The sequence below is a fragment of the Periplaneta americana genome, chromosome 10, assembly GCF_040183065.1.
Source record: "Periplaneta americana isolate PAMFEO1 chromosome 10, P.americana_PAMFEO1_priV1, whole genome shotgun sequence".
NCBI classification, from domain to species: domain Eukaryota; kingdom Metazoa; phylum Arthropoda; class Insecta; order Blattodea; family Blattidae; genus Periplaneta; species Periplaneta americana.
This window is the reverse complement of record NC_091126.1, coordinates 54,076,305-54,097,254: the sequence shown is the minus strand read 5'-3', so window position 1 is coordinate 54,097,254 and position 20,950 is coordinate 54,076,305. Positions and strand designations below refer to the sequence as shown.

Below are 20,950 nucleotides of genomic sequence, written 5' to 3'. Positions count from 1 at the left end.
AGAAAACAAAAATTCCACTATGTAATTTAGATATAGTAGAAGCAAATTGTATCTGATGATGCCATAAAAGGCGAAAACGTTTATACATTATTTATATTTAACATGTATTAACAAATGTTAATATTAAATTTACAAGTCATAAGATTGGACATTTTTAACATTATTTATTGTATTTAATAACTGACTTGTTTGAAAATCAAAACATGAATTATAAATCACTGACAAAATGTCCACCTATATATAGGATTTCCCTGTTTGAAGTTCATGTGCCAAAATTATTTTATACAACTTTAATTTTAACAGTTCGGTAGCTCTATGTACAGAGCCATAACAAAGTTCCATTTGTTGCGAAATGTGCTGAATGGAATTTTTAGAAAAATCTTTCAAGTATGAACTGATGACCAATGCCATCTAATTATTTCTTCGGGTTTCCTATGCTGACAAATTTCTGCCACCTGAAATGAATTGCAATGAGCATAGATTTTAGTATGATCCGGAAATTTTTACCACCCAGGATTCATTAATCAAATCGACTTTGAACTTGAGGAGGTGACTGTGGTAACATGTATGGATCGCATTCAGTAGAAAAAAAAAAGACTGCAGTTCTGTACACAGTTTCTAATAAATGAACCATTTCACTAGACGGACACTGGTTTACTGACGTGACCTTGTATGGTTGCATCACTGCCATTCTACCTGCACACTGCAATGAGCACAACTGTTGTGTGCTAGTTCGCAATTCAATAGCTCACGTTGTATTTGATGAAGAAGGGAATGAATGTAAAATAATAAAAACACCATTTTCATTTTTAAAGTTTTAAATACATTTTCTTTAATTTTAGTAAAGTAGACCTGTTCATTGCATACTGTAAGCAGCAGTGTATCAATATTCTATTCCTTTTCTGAGTTTTTTAAAGCACAATATGCTTATGTAATTTAAAATAAAATAGACACATGAGAACAATATACAATAGAATTGTTCATTCTTCACTGTGCTTTTAAACGACTGGAGAAATGTTTAACACTTGTCCCTTCTGCTTGAATTTTAGACATTTTTTATTTTTCAGATTGGGGCTGATGGTAGGCGAAGTCAAATATTCCTAGCCCTGTCAACGGCGGCAGAATTTAGAGATCATTTGTCAACATTTAGCGACTTTTATGCCTCACTAGGCCCACCAAATCCAGAGAATGTTCCCGAAGATGGAAAGCTCAAATCCGAGATGATGATCAAGGACAACCGGCGCTACTACCTGGACCTAAAGGAAAACTCGCGTGGGCGATTCCTAAGGGTGAGTGTAAGTGCCATGAATTTTTATTGTTTTCTTTTATTAATTTACTATTGGCATAAAATACGGATTTCTCATGAATTCTGTGATTGAATCTCATCTTCTAAAAGTTTATTTCTATATTGATTTAGCTTTTAGATATTTGCTGTTCATTAAAATAGTGAGAGAAATTTATTATTATACACATTCTAGCTCCTTTCTGTCTTTTCCCATCGACAATTCGCAATCATTTTTACACTGAAAAACCTTGATGTGATGAGGCATACTATATCTCATATCGTATATTTCTTCACTAAAAATTGTTCTTAGCTTAGTATGTTTATGTTTATTTTCTATTTCATATCAGTCTTGTCTGATGCATTCCTCTTAACTTAGTATTGTAAAAGTAATGTTAGACTAATTAAAATAATATATAAGACAGCAGGCTTGTCATCTTGACTTTCCTTTAATTTCTGGATAATAATAGTTTTGGTCTGGATATGTTGGGGAAAGTCAGGGCAAATTAGAAATGCACACTGTGTGGCCATGCTGTTGAAATACATAACACTCGACAAACCAAAAAATGGTGCCTCGTTTGCACTAGCTTTAAACGTCTAAGGTTAAAATCCGAAAGACTGTTTCATGCAAGTTAGTCTAGATGAAGAGATGAATACATACACTATGTCTTATTCCTGCAATTCGGTTCATTGGTATTTCTGGACTTCTCCTTTTTTTTTTTATATGTTTCACCATTATTGATTTTGTAAACGAAATTGCTGTTATAGATACATTCCACAGTTTGAGAAATCTGTATTTTATAGCTAAAATTTTTGTTTGTCCCTTTGCATGCACAGTTGATATGCAATATACAATATGTGAGAGTTTATAAATGCTTCACGTGTTGTTTGCTACATTTAAAAAGAAATTTAAGTTCATAAGTTCACCTTATCTTATGAGAATATATTACCACGAAATTACCGTATGTAGTGAATAAGATTGCTAAGTGTACGTGCTTTTGGAATATAACCTTCCCATTATATTCGTATTATGGAGATTCGTGTTAGTAATATTACACATTGTTTTGAAAAGTCAGATGCTCCTTCAAAGTTTGGAGTAAGTTAATAATTACTAGAATAACGTAATTTAGAATAAAAGAATTCAGTGCTTTGCCACTTCAGCTGCATTTAAATGTTTTAAGTAATTAGTTAAGAAGCAAAATAGCAATTTTTATTACATGATTGTGGTGTTAAATATTCAATAATCTTTAGCGGTCAGTACATTTTGCATGAATTATTATTAGTAGACCATAGGTAAGTTTATTTTATGTAGGTTCGTGGAATATGTTATTTAAACATAAACAGAAATTTCGTCAAAAGAAAATCCATGACGTAAATTTATACTATGGTTAGGGCAATAATTAAAGTTTATAACCTTCACTTCTGAAGCAATTTAGGCCTACTAGTAAAGATATACACAATTTTAGCAGTCCTGATTTTATATTTCAGTGCAATTTATGACTTTAATTTCACAAAAAAAAAATGCATAATATGGTCATACACTATGCTAGCAGTGGTGTTCCTGTTATAATTTAATATATATTTTCTTTTGTTTCCTTTTAGTTAAACTTGTAAGCCTATCTACCTTATTAGTATTGCTATAGGACAATAAAATATTACTGGTCTAGTAGTTACGATTTTATTTACAAGCCCTTGAAGCGTCAATCTTGTTACTCACATAAATAATATCAGGTGAAGTTAGGTAGACAAAGCAATTAACGATAAATATATTAACTTAATATTTTCAAACGCATGTGCAAACCATGTAAATACAGATTTTTTTTTAGCGAGAGAAGATATTGATGTTTTCAATCACATGTTGCGATATGATTTCTCCAATGCTTCATAACTACCATAGTTCCCAACTTAAGGGTCATATCGTCAATGACCTGTAATGTTGAATAAGTGACCATGTAGGTCTTGAACTATATGACTCTTATGATGAAACTTGCAAGTAACTTTGAAACAGAGGAAAAATCATCTAAGTGAAACCAAAATCTTGTTCTCAACCAGGTCACAAAGAAATATTAAAGATTTAATATTCACTGTAATATTATGATAAGATTGTCATACCTGCACGCTGTATACTGTCGGGGGCCTGTGTTTCATGTGTTGGGGTGCAGGTATCGCAGACCATCACGCGAGGCGGTCCAAGGTCGCAAATTGCCATTCCCGCTCAGGGGATGATTGAGTTCCGGGATGCTCTCACGGATCTTCTTGAAGAATTTGGAACTGATGATGGAGGATTCAAAGGTGAATTGCCAGAAGGACGACACATGAGAGTGGAAAATAAAAATTTTTACTTCGACATTGGACAAAACAACCGTGGCATATATATGCGCATTTCTGAGGTGAATATCACTGTCATGCACATTTATAGAATATTGTGTTGTTTGATTATTTTATTGACTTTAATTAATGACGTTAGCAAACACTACATTTGTATTTGATATTTTATGCAAGGGGTAGAGCAAGGTGAATGTTAAATCAGTGGTGTACATTATGATTTACATGCATTAACACGAGTCTACAATGATCTCATTCTCACTCCCTACTGCAATTTCTATGAAAATCTGAGTGGTAACGTATGAATTTATAGTATTGAAATTCGAGTTTGAATTGTAGTTGCCCTGCATCCTAGTGGTTATTTATTCATTTATAGAGGAAATAATTATGATAAAGTGTAAGTTCTTTGATAAGCAGATGTAATTGCATTGTTTGAATTTTACTTGTTTTCTGGATATGATTAAAATTACACTTCAGTTTTCATTCTTATGGTCATATGGAACTGACCTAAATAATTTTACCAGGATTGAAATTAATTTACTTTTCAGAATGGTTAAAATGTGGAATGATAAGTCATTACCCACTTAGAAATTTAGCATCAAAGTCATAAAATCCCACCTGTGTTATTACCATGTCAAACTTCCAGTGTTGTCTCTCCTTGTTCTAATCTAGTCATGTAAATAGATGTTTTGTTTAGTATTCATGGATAAAAGAAAAAATTCATAACATATTTTAGGAGTTTCATGGCTCGTGTGAATCTGGCAGAAAATTATTATTATTATTATTATTATTATTATTATTATTATTATTATTATTATTATTATTATTATTGTTAGTGTCAATTTTGTTGCTGCTGTTGTGCTGTCCTGATATGTAAAGAATCATTCTGCTTTCTCTTAAATGAATTATACATCATTTTGACACTTGACGTTTGTGATTGAAATGTTATAGAACACACACATTGTTCGCTGTTAGCATGTTATATCTAATGGCATTTGTTTCCACTACAGGTGAAAACCAACTTCCGGACGGCTATCACAGTTCCAGAGAAGTCTTGGGCTCGTTTTCGAGACATCTTTGCAGATTATTGCGAGAAGATGAAAGAAGGAGGGGAGAAAGTGTCTGTCGGTGGTGGCTCTGATGGGGGGCCTAGTGCAAAGTGAGGGTTAGCCAACCATTAGGATGTTAAATAAAACATAACAAAAATATTGAAGGTAATTTGAAACTATGGAAGAGGGAAAAAAAAAAGATTTAACATTGAAACATTTGAAACAACAAGAGACTTTTCCATCCAAGGACATAAAAAATTTAAGGTTAACTTTGAGGAGATTTTTAAGAAAAATATTAATATGGTATTGAGTAAAGTTTTAAGACTGGAATTGGGGGTTATTGAGGATCTCGCTTGACAGAATTATTCTTTTGTTTCAAGAAGAGGAAATAGCAAGGTTACTACAGCTAGCCAATGCAACGTTAAAGAAGGCGATGCTCCTCCACTCCTGAAGATGGATACCCTGTCATTATTGATTATCGTCATGGACTTGTGGGACAGAAACTTGCCTCTCTTTTTCCTTTAATTTTGAAGAAATGGTGTTGAAAAGTTGAAGGTTTTGGGAATTCTAGAAAATTGGTTGGAAATGCCATATTTGCTTTGATTATTAGACAGTTTGATGGAACAGTTGCTAGTTCTTGTGTGTGTGTGTGTGTGTGTATATGAGTGTGTGTGTTCGTGTTAGTATGGATGATTTATGTCTGTGCGTGTATCTGTGCATGCATGTATGTAAGAACTTGTTCATTTCTGGTTTAGGTCAGACAGCTTATGCAGCTGATACACGAGGAGGTTTATGAAAAAGTGATTAGGAATTTGTTTCCTTGAAAGTTTTAAAATGCTTGAATTTAAGAAATCTTATTCGTTTTAAGGTAATGTTGGTTTATTGTGAGGAGGGTCTTTCCATCCAAACAGAGGGTACTGATTTATGTGTATGAGTGTGTGCGTGCATGTGCGCGTGCGCTTGTGATAGTACAGAGTGTTGGAAATGGGGATTCATTGTTTGTAACCCGCCTTTAGTGTGGGTTTTAATATGCTTGATTTGTGAGTTTTAGAGGGGAAAAGAAAATGATTTTGTTGATGTTATATTTAGTTATCTTTCACTAAATAGGCATTGAATTCTTGATTTAATGGAGAAAAACTGTATTGTTTGTGAGAAATGTGTGTTGCTGAAAATCACAAGTAGTTAAAAGTCAAATCCTGCCTACAGCCATTTTGAAAGAAAGACAAAATTAAATCTATTACTGCTTCAGGCCCTAGTTATGATGACATTGTGAAAAACATCTTTAGATGCTAATTTTAAGAAAGAATTTTAACAAATCCCTAGGCTTCTGAAAGGAACACCCTGTTAGGAATGGCTGCAAATGAGAAATCTATAAAAACAAAAGACTTTGTTTCATTTTATTATGAGGTGGGAATTTTAAAGACATTTTCCATCCAGTCAACAACAGAACACAGCCTGAGAAAGGAAACAACTGATTATGGTACATGACTCATAAGTTCAAAGTCCGAAATATGTGGAACAACTGAGAGTGGAAAAGTGAAGCGCTGCAGCACGAGCATCGCCGCCAGGTACAGAAGAGATCACAAAGTGAGGTTTAACACAATGAGGAACTGCCGTGTCGGTTAATGAATCGAACATCTGAAATGGATGTTTAAAAAACAAACGATCAGCTACAAAACTCTGCCATCCTAAGTCAAAAGATATGAACATTATAGATATAATAAAAACATGTATTAAAGTGAAACTTACAAACTGCAGCTTAGAATATTTCTAAGTGTAATACATGCTGAAATGTTTATACAGTGACAATTAAAGATGATGTCTGTTTTTAACATCATTGTAATGTGAAATTGAACCTAAGATATGGCGTGATGAACAATGGCTAGGAGTGGACTTCGGAGAAGACCTGATCACCCATCCGATGATTGAAAGGGACAAGGAAGGTCACATTAATAGGATTTTTCTTTGAGCAACTTGTTTTCAGATGAAGCTAATGCAAGTGTGTTTAAGTTGTATCACAGTATGGTCTGTAAGTATTCCAGATTGCTGATAGAACCAGAGTTGAAGTTAACAGATCTTTGAGTTTCAGTTTAAAAGTATTTAAATATATATTGAGTTGTAAAATATAAAACTATCACACTTGTTGATAATTTATTTCTGTTTTAGAGAGTAAATCAAATTTTACAGATTTATGTTTTATTATTCTTTGTTACTAACGAAGTTATGATGCGACACATGTTGCATAGAAGCAATTACTGTTTCTTGTTATACAGAGGAATTTTAATTAAAATTCGAACAGCCACTGTAAGGATATCAACCAAGTAAAGCTACTAGTAAGTTTTTTTTTCAAGAAATTATTCATAATCAAAACGAACAAAAAAAAAATAAATAACATGTCCTCGGGAATTTTACTGCACAGCAGTTAATTTTTAAGGAGAGGACATGAAACACAATCCCACAAAACTGCCATGTAATTAGATTAAAATAGAAAGACATTGGTGGCATGTGTTTGTACAATAATATAATAATAATAATAATAATTATAATGACATGAAAACATGACATCAAACGTCAGTTTTGTACATACATAATTATTATTAAGACCAACATTGCACCTGTTGTTAGTCTTAACTTGAGTTGGGCAACATCAATTTTAACATGCTTTAAGACACAAATCTGAATTTCAATCTGTATTGTTGCCAAGTTTTAGATCTAAACTGTGCGCATTTTTTTTTTTTATTTTAATATGAAGATAAATATGGGTCTCATAAACCCATTTGTTCACAAATGTGTTCTCATCCACTGAAGTTTAAAAAAGTGAATTTTAGTAAAATTCTTTGGAATGACCTTCCTTCCAGTGTTGGAAAGTATTGAGGTTTCCAACATTGTATACTCTTCGGAGTTCAAGTACTCCATTTACATTAAAAAAAATCTAAGTAAAAGAACAAGACACTACAGTGTTCTACATGTGAACATGTAAGACAATGCTTTCATTGTTGTGTTCTGTAGTAAGGGACGGTATAAACAGTTTGAAAGAGAGGTGATATGGTAAATTAATTAATGTAGGGAATGATTTTGAAGAAAAAATAATTAGTGATGCTTGACACTGCCCAACTAACTTCCGTGCACAAGTTGGAACCCCTGCTGTGTTGTACCTGAGCAGAAACCCCAGAAGTTGACAAGAAGAAGCTTTAATGTATAGAACTTAACAAAGATTTCTTATTTAATAATATATATATATGCATATCTTTATTATGTGAAAGTCTTCGTTGTAGATAATACGCGTTTTATCAAAGGCTACTGGGGTACAGGGTATACAGATAGCATTCGAAACTGTTTCAAGATGTTATAAATTTAATGCGTGACTTTATCTTGTTGCATTTGATAGTTTCCAAATTGATAAATGATTTTTTTTAGGCCCTATTGATGATCATGTGCTTATGTCAGTTAAGTCCATCCAGTGCTGTCACGAGTAAGTTACTTGCGGTAATGTAAGGCATCTCTATTCTGAAAAACATAAAAACAAAAAAAAAAAGAAACAAAAAAACTTTTCCTTAAGTTGTTTTGTGGGTTTGTTGTATTGTGTACCGTTAACGGAAACACTATACTTGCAAAAGAAATACTAATAATATTAATGGATGGTGTTAATGGGGTTTTAATAGGATGGAAGGATGTATGAAAATGGATAACAGTAACTGTAGTGCTGGACTGCAGAGTGTGAAGTATGTGAGCGATACTAGTGGCAGGTTCGAACAGAAAGTTTATGTAATATTGTTCTAGATACTATTGTACAGTAAGTCTCCCCTGTCCATTTTCCTCTTTCCTATTGTTCAGAGAGACATATTTAAATATCTTATTATTTTGCATTCAGTATCAGCATTAGTTAACTGCTGTTTCGTACAAAACAGCAGACCTGTTTTGTAATAAGTAAAAGACCCAGTACTTGTTAATGTTGAGATATTGCACATCTTTTCTTGAAAATTTGGATATCATACTTGGATTTGTTCTGTTAGAAAAAATATAAGAAGGAAATATCTATAACGCTTTAGCCATACAAAAATTGTTGAATTGTGCTTTATACACATCCCTGCTTCTGATGAAAATTACATTGGGTACACTAGTAGAAACATCTCTATCTAGACTTCGATTTTGACTGTTAACTCCAATGTTCTCATATTTGCTCGAAACTCTTGATTTTGTGAATATCTCTCAATATACTGTAATTATTTCTCAGGCTGCCGGGTAGCTCAGTTGGTAGAGCAGCTGGCTACGGACTGAAATGTTCGAGGTTCGATCCTGGGTCGTGACAGGATTTTCTCGTTACTAAAGTTCCAGAATGGCCCCCTAGGTTCACTCAGCCTCCTGTCAAATTGAGTACAGAGTCTTTCCCAGGGATAAAAGGCAGTCAGAGCATGGTGCCGATCTCATTCTAGTGCAGAGGTTAAGAAAGCCTGGGGCTCTACCATCATGCCTCCCAAGTGCCTTCATGGCATGTGAAGGGCTACCTTTACCTTCAATTATTTCTCAACTAGTTAGACATTTTTAACATGACGAAAATTGTTCGATGCTAAGACGTGACAAGATTGTATACATCTATCCAAAATATTCTTCAGGTATAGAATAGAGCTCAAGTGTGAATGACACAGCTATTCATTGGAATGTGACGATTTTATTTACTGGATTATAATACAGTTTCCTGCATGCCTTCTCTTTCAGGTTAATGCCCTATTTGACACCATCACTCAGTTTGAAGAGAAATTGAAATTCAAGTCACTCTGTTCTATCCCAAAATATTTTTCGTACATTGTTGACTTGTCTTAATTTATCAATGTTATTGAAGTGTTCAGCAGTTTAGTAACTGATGCATTTACATGAACCTGTTGCTGTTTTATTTCTCTTCCCCTCTAAATGCTTAAGGATTATTTCTAAACAGGATCCTTAATGTAATATAAGTCGGAAGCAGATGAATATCTAAATTTTTAAGAAAAGGTATTCACCATTTCAAAACATCTACTATTGGTAGGTAATGGTGCATTTCTTTTTTCGCAGCTAACTGGCATTAATGATGTAATGACAGCAGTTGGATAATCTTGACAATAGAGTTTACAGTGAAGTTTCTTATGCAAGGTGTTATTATTGTTTTTATAATACAGTGTTTCCCTGGTAAGACATTCCATTATTTTCTTTCATAGATTTTTGGTACGTTGAGTGATACTCGAATGTATATGAATACAATATGAAGACTCTTGTATCATTATCTTGTCCAGATTTTATCTGTAAAATGTGAGCATTTTTACTAGATTGAAGACAGTTCTTTGTTTAAGTTTTTGAAAGATGTTTCAGAAAAGTGAACATGCTAGGTAGAATTATTGATCTTTGAGCTGTCATTCTTTTTCCGTTATGAGAGAGAAGGAGAAATTGTTTCTAGTTTTGATGTCTCTCTAGTTCTACTGGTATAATATATTTTAAAACGTTCTGTTTCTTTAAGTTCATGGTGTATTGTGGATGTAGGGAAGCAATATTGTAAATAATTATTTTAGCAATGATTATTTGTTCAATATAAAATTCACAATAACATTTTTATGTTTTACTCTTTGAAGATAGAATCATCTTATATCTTTCTTTAGTCAGTTCAAGTAGCTAGTGAGTCATGTGATTGTGTATGTTGGAAAAGTTTGCCCCCCCCTCCCCCCCCAGTCTTGGTTGGAAGGACCAGGTACTATTCATATGGGGAGAAATTTTAATATCGTGTACTAAAAATAGAGCTCTCACTGTAAAAGTGCAGTAAAGAAACTTTAGAATTTTCCCGAAGTTAACTCTTAAATTTGGTATCTTCAAAAGCTTATCAGGGAAACATTGTTCTGTTTCTGACTACTAAAGCAAATGAAGTAGAACGTGAATATTGCATCTCCCATAAAGCTTACATGCATTGGTTATTGACGCAGAGGAACAGAATTTACATTGGTTATTTTTGGGAAGATAGGAATTGAAAGAAAGTGTTGCAACATGACTAAATTTATTTTGTGTTCCTTATTGTTGTGAACAAAGCAGGGAATTAAAAGTTTTAAGTACTACATTTTTTGCGTATTTTTTTCTGAAGTGAAGCACAAAGATTATCCATATCATTTGCTAACATTTTCAGTATTTTGAAGCAACTCTATGCAGATAATTTTCATTCGTGATCTTAGTAATGGACCAAAAGGCTTGAAAATTTTAATTCGACTATGAAAGTAGATCAGTCAAATCTCGACATTTTTTCATAAGTTTTATTACTGTTAAGTTCCCTTTTACAGTAGTTAGTGTAGTTTAAAGTTTTTAAATCGGTATTGGAGCATCAAAATACATCCTTCTACACTTCGTGTAGTGAGAAACCATGTCGCAATGTGATATTTATATTATTTTAATTATCTTGGATATGTATCTAAATTGTTGAGTATTATGGCTGTTAATGTTACATTAATTTAATTTTGATTTCTATAGTTTAATTTAAATGAACATTCCAGTCAACATTAACAAAATATATTAACGTATTGTGTATATATTTTTTCAAAACATTTTAAGAAACGTCACTGTAAATTTACAGATGTATTGAAAGATTTCATACTTAAAATCACTATTACTGTTTGAAGTGTTCATTGCCTGCCATGTAAATTTCATGCACCCTTTACATCCTTCATGAAAACCATTACATAAATTAATTGCTTTGTTATTTGTAAATATTTTTGTATACAGCTTATGGATTCTAACATATTTTCTTCCCCAAACTAGTTTAATTTATCATTTTGTACTCCAGTTTTGATTACTGGCAAGATTATGCTTGAAGATGTTTCAGTGGAAGGTTTCTATTTGTATTATTTACAAAGAGAAAGTTATTTCTTTTCCCGTTAAACTGTGTAATAAATTTTAATATGGGCATTAGACGTGTTTTTTTTATCGTATAATTAGTTTATAATTCTGTAATAACTAATCTTTGTTCTTAATGTCTTCCAACATTTGAAGTTTTTAGAGGCTGAGTATTTGTTTGTTACCATGAACTTAAATCTGTCTGCAGCTATTATTCCTAACTCAGGGAAGCTGTAAACCATCCTTGTGAAGTTGGGATTTTATATCTATATCTTGGTTATGAGCAATAAACGAAATAACATTCGATAAGAGACAAAAATATTTGTGGCCAATGTGATAATGTAGTTTGCAATGCAGTGCATATTTAAACATATGCAAGGCAAGGATAAGGTTATTACAGGAAAATAAAGGGAAAGAGTTGAGGTGGCTGAGCATATCAGGTAAGAAATTATGTGAAAATTCCTTCCTGTTCCCTGTAATTGTATATTGAAAACGGGTATTTTGGCTGGTTGACAAAATGATATGGTCACTTTTGGCAACCAATAACCCTAGTTTCACTCGATTATGTCTCTAAAATTGATGGTCATAATCTGAACTTAAATGGCTGTTGAAGTCAAAAGTAGCACACAATTTACATTTTTTTTTATCTCTTAGGGTAATAATTATACAACCTTACTAAAATAACAGAAAGTAATTACTTCGTGGTGCTATATTCTGTGTTGTTTAAAATCTTGAGTTATATGTCGCACTGAAGGTATCATTCCTTTAATGTATTTGGTAGTTGACATACTCTTGTCTTTGGAGTGCCACTGCTGTCAACACTGGCATGGTTATTGACCATCACTTTGCATATAATCCAGACTTAACATAGCATTGGCCAACCTCTTAAATTATTAGTGCCTGATGTTAGTGGCTTACATTGCCTATATTCTGAAATATAAAATTTAATCTTGCCAGTAAGAAAAACTTTGGAGTAATAATTCGTCCTGTAATATCCAGTTGTCCTGTTAGGTTTAATGGTTAATATATGAAGTGGCTGGCCACGTGAAAAAGTAACAGTTTGTAATAAGAGATGAAGAAATACCTTATTAAAATTATATATTATTAATTATTATTATTATTATAATAATAGAAAACTTCTACGAAATAGTGAAAAGTTAAGGATAAAAAGTGGAGTTGATGGTGACACATGTTTAGTCATTATAAAAGTTGTTTCTGTAACAGCGATTTTGATTGATCAGTCTGGAAGCTTTGTCTGGCAATGGAATCAAACCATAATCCCGTAAGCTTCACTGAGAGGATGGATAATGCAATCCAATAGAAGCAAACAAGTACCTCATGCCGGCAGTGGACTTAGTCCAATACTAGATGCCCAGTGCAACTAAATTAGTATTTGCTGCGAACATGCAATTTCAAGAAATCATTTGTGTCGAATTGTACCGGTGCTTTCACAGGCAGTTTGAAGGAATGTGTGTTAGGCATGAACATGTTATGTTAGATTTTTAAAAGTGGGATGAGGTTGTTTGCTCGAAGATGAAACATAGTTATAGGAATTTTGTTTGTTCATGTGATATCAAGTAATGTGGCCCTAACAGTAGATGTAGATAAGATATTGCAGGAAGTTATGAACTGGACGATCCTTTATGTAGTATCTGGTAGCTAGTTGTCTGCGCTGATCTAGCTTATACTTGAAATATATTTGTTCCTCTAGTGTTTTGAAATATAATTACAGCTTTCTTGTGATATAGATTATTCCATACTTTCATAGATGTAACACACTTTATGAATTTGGAAACTCAATGCACTGGTTCTAATTTTCGAAATAAGAATTATTATTACTGCCTTATAACCTTTAAAGTAATGTGTTTCCTACCCGTGCACATCCGATTGCTGTTGGGTTATCATACTTAACATGCTTCTTGGTAAACAGATTACAGTCTTTTCAAGTGGCTACACCCAAAGTCAATTCATGTGGTTTGTTTCTTGCTACTGATTCCAGACTGGTCAGTAAATAAATTTGCCTGTTTGGTTCACAAGTGTTGGTGGGCATGTTTTTAAATTGTGGTGGGGTTTCTAGTGTTGTACAATTGTCAAGGTGTGTATAAATATTTATCATACATAATATTGTGGTAGGTTTGAAAAGGGAATTTAAAAGTGGTAAGGAAAATAATTGATTATTGATTGGAAACGAGTGTTGGTTCTTTGTTTCTCTGGGGAGGGGGGTATTATTTGCTTGATGGGAACATTTAGTGTCTGTTGTTACTTACTGCATTTTTTTTTTGTGTTCATGTTTTGGGGGAAAGGTATTGGGATCAGAAGCAAATACAAAATTGTTACGTAATTGACATGTTGGATTTTGTGCTAGGTATGATAGAATTTATCTTCCTTATTTTGTAATGGTTAATGGCAAACTGGATCTTATATAAGCAGTTACTGACACCAACAGCGATATGTTATGTGCAAGTTTTGTATCAACAATGGTTCTCTTCTGAGATCAGGACTTCTGTTGTGTATGTTGACTGCGATAGAAGTAGGGTTATTTCTTACAAGATACAACGTACAACTCGTATGTACAGGTCAGCTGTCTGTAAACAGAGAATTGGGGTCAGTAATTGGTTATGAAATGTGGCTTCGGGCATCTGTGCACCGACCATTTGTGACATTAACTAACACTGAGCTATAGCATTGGAAATGGTTTGAAAATTATAAAAGTGGATGAATGAAATTATTCCTAGCAAAACAAAATGCAAAAAAATGTAGAAAATTAATAAAATCGTTCAATTTTGAGTGACATCATTTTAAGAAGGCAGTTTTCATTTTTAATTTTTTAATTGGATGATGTATAATTTGTTGAAGGATGAGAGTGATTTTTATATGAACTGCAGTCATGTTTGAATCTTGCCAGAAAAAATGGATACAACTACACTGCCGTATATGTAAAACTAAACACAACCATACAAGAATTGAAATAGTGAACACAGAAACTAAAAATGAATAAAAATAATGAATGTAATATTGTCTGTTGATTGTATTTGATTATGGGTCACACTTGCTTTATAATTTGCAATGGGTTCAATTTTAATTATCTTGCATTTGATGCCTGCCCCAGATGTTCGGTTGGATAGTGTCCCATTTAAGTTGCATGGAATTTTAAGTCACATTGGAGACTTACTACACTGCTGAATAGCACCATTGTGGAAATTTCATCATATAAGTTCAGAGTGTTTCAGGTCTATGCTTTTCTTTCTTACATGGAAGGAATTGGGTCACAGATAGTTGTGGTGCAGATCTATTCTCCTATATGGTATATATGTGTGTGAATATTGCAATGTGTTTTTTGTGTAGTTTTGAAGACAACATTCTTTATGTTCACAGTTTATCGAATTCATATGTTTGGAGTCATACTGTAACTATACCATCACATTGCACTTACACGGTTATGGTTTATAGTCTGGCACATGTACCTGACTATTTATTTCTTCATGTGCTTTGCTGAATGCAACAGCTAGGAGACTGGGAAACTTGGATTGGTCCCATGCCTCAAGTTGGGAGGTGCCTTATTGACATATTTTTATAATCATGATCTAATTCCTTTGCACTTAATGTATCGAACTCCGGGTTTGTCTGGGAACTGAATGAAGTGTTTGTGTGGCCAGACTAGTTTCAAGGAAACATTATTACGTTTAGATACAATATTTAAGTTATGTATTACATTTTTCATAAGAGAATTTACTTATTTGTTCCATTTACATAGCCTTCAGTGAAACTTTGATTTTATAAATGTTCTGTTTCTTTTTTTGTAAAGTGCACTGGCTTGTCTTCCTAATCTATTACTTACCTACCCTCTCTTTATGAAAATTTCTTCCACTGCTACGAGTTAATGCCTCTGATTTCTAAGTTCTCTGATTTTAGTTTTTGGACTAATTAAAATTGTTAGAAGTTCATTCTCTTACCAGATGTTCTGAGAAAAGATCATTCTCTCGCACCTTTCTCAGTAATTGCTTCATTTTTAATTTACCTTAAAACGTTTACGAAGATACAAAGCAGACTTAGATTTCTTGAATTTTAAAAATAATACGCTGTCACGATCTCATTTTATTTTGGCACATCGTGATATATTAGCATGCGAAAGCAGTGCTTATTTTGTTCAGAATTATGTTTCTAAAAGAGTAAAAAATACATATTGTGTGTTTAGTAATTTTTAAGATGTCACGTCATTACTATTGTGGAAATTTCAAATAGGAAACTAAGTTGTTAAGATTCTAGACATTTTCTCACTGCTGAAAAATGTGAAAAATATATTGTCTTGCTGTACTGATCGTGTTTGTGTATTTACTATATACATATAACTTACCTCTACTACATGTTATAAGTCAGAATTGGTTTGATGCCACAAACAGATGTATTTGGGTTATAATAGTATCATGGACTTGTTACAGGAACAATTTTGCAGTATAAAATGTCCAAATAAAACTAGTAAAGCTGTTGAAAATTTTGCAACTCGGAGTCGCCTGTGTAAGCAAAAGATATTTATGTTTTATAATGAGAGTTATTTTATAGCATTATATTGTTAAAAGTTAAAATTATAAGAATAATATTAAGTACTGAATAATAGTGTGTTATCTGGTATAACAAAGACACTCCATTTAATATGGACGGAAACAATTGAAGTGAATTTACCAAAGTAAGTTTTATTGAAGTGTTATTGCTATAAATGTGTAAAAAATGTAGTGAAGAAACGAGTGGAAATAGCAACGTATTTTGTGGGGCTACATCTAAATTCGCTTTAAAGAACGAATTTAAATTCAACAACTATGCTTATTGGTGCTAATAACAGATGTGCTATTTATTCACTTATGACTATTTAATTTGTCTATTTAGATCTAAAAAAATATATTTCTAATTCAAAGAAGAGTGTTCATTGTCATAGCCACAAATTCAAAATTATTTTTGTTACATGTTTCGGTACATAATCATTGACACAAAAATTACAACTCCATGATAAGTTAGTTGAAATTAAAAAAAAAATAAAATAGTAACTGTTACAGATATAACATAGATTTTCGAAACTGTCTATACTAATAAATACAAGGAAATAAACATATTTTTTTTACTCATTATTCCTGAAGTCATATATCGATTTTCAATTTCTCCCAAAATTTTATTTTAATTGTTGTTTATTTTCATGAAGAACCTTTTTGAATTGTTATACGCATTTGGAATTTTAGACTGGCCCAGAATAAAAGTACACATATTTGTTTCGTTAGATGTAACATATTGTTTGAATCTTAAACTTTTGAAAATTGTTTCAATAAAGATTACATACACATCTTTCCTTTTCCTCTTTCATCATCCAAAATAAATTAATGTTATTCGTACACTGATACAAGTGCATGCAAGAATATTCCGAAAGTCATTTTATAGAAATAAGTGAACTTTCAGTTACGGAAATTTTATACAATATTATGTTAGAGAATGATGTCTTCATCTTAATGATATCAACTGCGAGAATGAATTTGGAAGTGTTTTTCTTTAATAATTGCAGCTATCTTTAGTAAATAATATACAAACACTGAAATTGAAAATTTGTTTTGTTGATGACAGCTGTTTGGACCTGAGTACACATCTTTCTTTTGTAAGTATTATTATGATTTTTAGAGAATGCTATGCATTTCATATTTTTAAATCAAAATCCTTGAACTTCATTCATATACTGAGACAGAAAATATGCCATGATTCGTTCATTTCTAGCTTTAAAATTTATAATATTGAACTGTGGTACCTGTGCTGTTGTACTCAATTTAACATTTAAATCACATTATTCAATTCTGTAGAATATAAAATTGAAGTTTCACTGTAAATAGCACTTGTAACACGTAATTTGTTTCTTGAAAATTATTTATTCAAAATGTGAAATATTTTGCATTATTGTAATATCAGGATGCTGCGAAAGGAAAGAAACATGTTCATACACAGACTGCCATAGAACCTGGCACCCGGAAGTAAACTTGTGAAGGGACTAATCCAGTTTTACGGTGGGGGTGTTACATAGCTGCAAACCGAAAAAAGAAAAAAAGTCCAGTTTCAATTCACCAACTGTTGAACACCAATTTGATTTGGGAGCTGTGTCTTCAAGACTTGTTCAGAATATTTATGTAATGAACATCTGTTGAGGAAGCACATGTACAGTGGGTGAAATATTGTGCACAGTTTGCTACTAGATCTGATGGAACCACGTTAGTGCTTGCAGCATGGGTCTCCATAAAATCAGCAAGCATTATAGATAGCAGGGTTAGAAAGAACATCCTTTCAGTGGTGAAATTTCACTTAACATAGCACTTCATAAAAAGCACAGTTTGATTTTGGGACTTGAAAATTTTAAGACTTGATGAGTATAAGATTACATACATAATTGATGCTCATCAGTTACGTTTCTATACAGTATTTGAATTGTTCACCACTAAAATGACAATTTTTTTTTTTTATAATTTGGAAGAAGGGAAAATATTGTTTCAGTAAACGTAGCACTCCACTGAAAAATGGATATTCAGGAATCAGGAGTGCTTTTAAGGGACCTTAAATTCTGAAGACACCTTGTAATATGTTTGTATATAAACAGCAAAGGAAACCATACTTTTAAGTTATGCTGTGTGAATTAAAATATGAGAAACTTAATATGCTTTGTACAATTTTTGTTTTAGCATAGACACCAGTGTGTGTTTGTTTGATAAGTAGGCCCCCACGGATGGTAAAGTGACATGTTTACTTGTATAGGTCATGTCAAGATATTGCGCAAGTTTGAGGTTTAAGAGGTGCGTTGGTACCCGAAAGGAGAATAGATTATTGTAAATTAATGTTATTATAATTGTTTAATTTTTTTTATTGATAAATGCAAGAAAATATTCTGTGTTTATATATTTTTTCTATAATTAACAACAGTAAGGATAATGGAACAAGCTTTAATTATTATTAATAATTTAAAAATAAAAATGAAGTAAAGTAATTAATGAATTTTACCTTGGCAATTCCTGTATTCTAGGTAAGCTGTATTGTATATTGTAATATTAATTTTTATATGAATTTGGCTCTAATAATTTTATTAATGGAGTGGTAATAATGTAATGCTTCCCCTCACTATAAACCCAGCGGGCAAGATTACCCTTGCTAGAGACAAAGCACATTCAAACCAGGAAACTATTGGGAATATGTTGAATGGCTTTTTCATATCGAAGGAAGTTGATAACTTCTGCCTAACAAATGCAATGAGCTGTGCACTTCAAAAATGGACTGCCTTCAATAACGGTTCACATTACTTGCCATCGGTTTCAGATACGAAGAAGAAAAACTTCTTTTGTGCTCTGTTTACAGGTGAGGTACTGCCATGTTTAAGGAATTAAATGGTGAGCGATGTACTCACTTGAGCTAAAGTGGAATTCAATATAAAAAGTTGCTAGTGAATACTCATTCATATTTTATTTTCATTGTTAAATAATTTTAGTAGCAGTTTGCAATTATTGCAGTTATTACAGTATATGTTAAAGTTTCTTGGAATGAGTAAAAGAAGAAATGCTGTGTGTAAAGTAAGTAATTAGTGAAATATATCAATCTTCATTTGACGTCTCATGAAAGTGAAGGTGAAGATGGTGTTTAAACTATGAATTAAAGAATGAGAGTAAATGAATGAATTACTCTCTGTCAGTGAACTTGTGGTATCAGAGAAATTTGAATTAGAACGACAGGAAGACACTGAAGTACTCGAAAACCTATGCCACAATAATTTCATCCATCACGAGTCTTACTGACTCTGCTAGAGTCCCAACCATGTGTCTCGTTCATGAGAAGGTGTAGGTCATTTGACTGAGCTACAGACAGGACTACATTGTGGGAGGGAAAATAGTGCGTATCACATGAGAAAAGTATGATTCCAGTTTGAGATTCTTGTGCCATATAAGTCATGAAAAATATCTAGGATATATGTTACAGTTTCTGTGTGTAGGTTTAAGTGTAATTGAAGTTACTTGCCTCTTGTTAGGATTAAAATTTAACATATAATATTAGAGGAAACTCACCTTTTTAAAGTAAACATCGACAATCTTTATGTTCCAGAACGAGCAGAAACTCTGAATCTAATTACATAAATATTGTTGGCATAATGTGTAATACATTATTATGTCCAACATAATTAATATATTTGATTCTTAGTGTCATTTTGTTTAAATTTTATAGTAATGTGTAGTATTTTTAATTGTGAGATATACTTACACATGTAACAGGAGTTCACAATTTTTAGACATAATTCTTACTGATAAGTAAGCATTTAGAAAGTGTGAAATTGTAATAGTCAGATGAAAATTAACTGCAGATAATAATGCAGCTCTTTATATTATAATCATCGCGCTGTTTTTGTACTATGGAATTCATATGTTCATCATAATCTTTGAAATGGTGTATATCATGAATTTAAATGAAATATAAGAGGGAAAATGTTCGAAATCAATTTCAGATCTGATTGTAGTTACTATTTTTCTTCACCAATGTGGACACTTTCCCATTGTTAAGAGGCATTATCTCACAGACAAATCTTGAAGTGTTTTGAGATTATGGACAGTACACACCAAACACACCAATTGCGTATCTTAAGGATACAATACTTTCGTTGCAGTTGACACTTCTAAACTGTAAAGACTTTTCATAGATGATGAGGTAAATGATAGAGTGTAGAGCGAGGGTGGACTGAGAATGGCATGGGAAATTAAAGTACTTGGAGAAAGTTTGCCTCATAACAATTTCTTTACTTGATTACATTTAACTCTTAACCCGAAAGATACAATAAAATCACACTTACAGAAAGATCAGTCTAGGAGACCAGGCATATTTCATTATTGTTCCCATGAGTAATTTATACATATTTAATTCAAGATAATATATTTGTATCAATAAACATATTTTACAATAAATATAATTAAACGTATTGAATTCAAGGTAATTTATTTTTATCAATTAACCAGAGGAAGGTTACAGATCTCTACAGGAGCAGCTGCACTACCGAAGTCTTTAGGGGATATGGTAATACCAGGTAGACCTCGAATAATATTGTGTGCTGGCATTATTCTGGTTTTTCGTTGGGGTTGGCAGTACCATTCAAACTTGTCTTCTCCGAGATATACGTCATTTGTTAGAGAAGTATTAGGAGAACGTGGTGGGGCTGTTTCATCTCTATTCTCATCTGGCAACTTCATTAGGGATTTATAAGTCTCTTTCTAACAACTCGTCTGACTCTCAATCTGATGTTTCAGTCTGATTAGCATTAGGGATGATAAAATCAGGGTTTGGGAAAATCGTCGAAATGTGGACGTTCACGTACTTAATTTTCATCACCAATTTCATCTTTATCTTCTAACCATTGCTGCATTATTTTCCGAAAATTAGGATCAGTGAGTATAACCGACAT

At 32.5% G+C, this 20,950-nt stretch overlaps 1 protein-coding gene across 3 annotated transcripts in view; it reads left to right on the top strand.

Moving 5' to 3' along the window:
* The window catches only part of Pur-alpha (Purine-rich binding protein-alpha), a 180,504-nt gene extending 163,673 nt beyond the window's left edge, over window positions 1-16,831 (top strand). For 2 of the 3 annotated variants that reach the window (XM_069837506.1, XM_069837504.1), the window contains 3 exons: window positions 1,068-1,295; window positions 3,445-3,672; window positions 4,618-16,831. In XM_069837506.1, the coding sequence (XP_069693607.1) occupies window positions 1,068-1,295; window positions 3,445-3,672; window positions 4,618-4,770 (609 nt within the window). In that variant the 3' untranslated portion in view covers window positions 4,771-16,831. The remainder of the gene's footprint in view (window positions 1-1,067; window positions 1,296-3,444; window positions 3,673-4,617) is intronic. The other variant, XM_069837505.1, reaches the window with a different exon arrangement.
* Window positions 16,832-20,950: the final 4,119 nt, after the last annotated feature.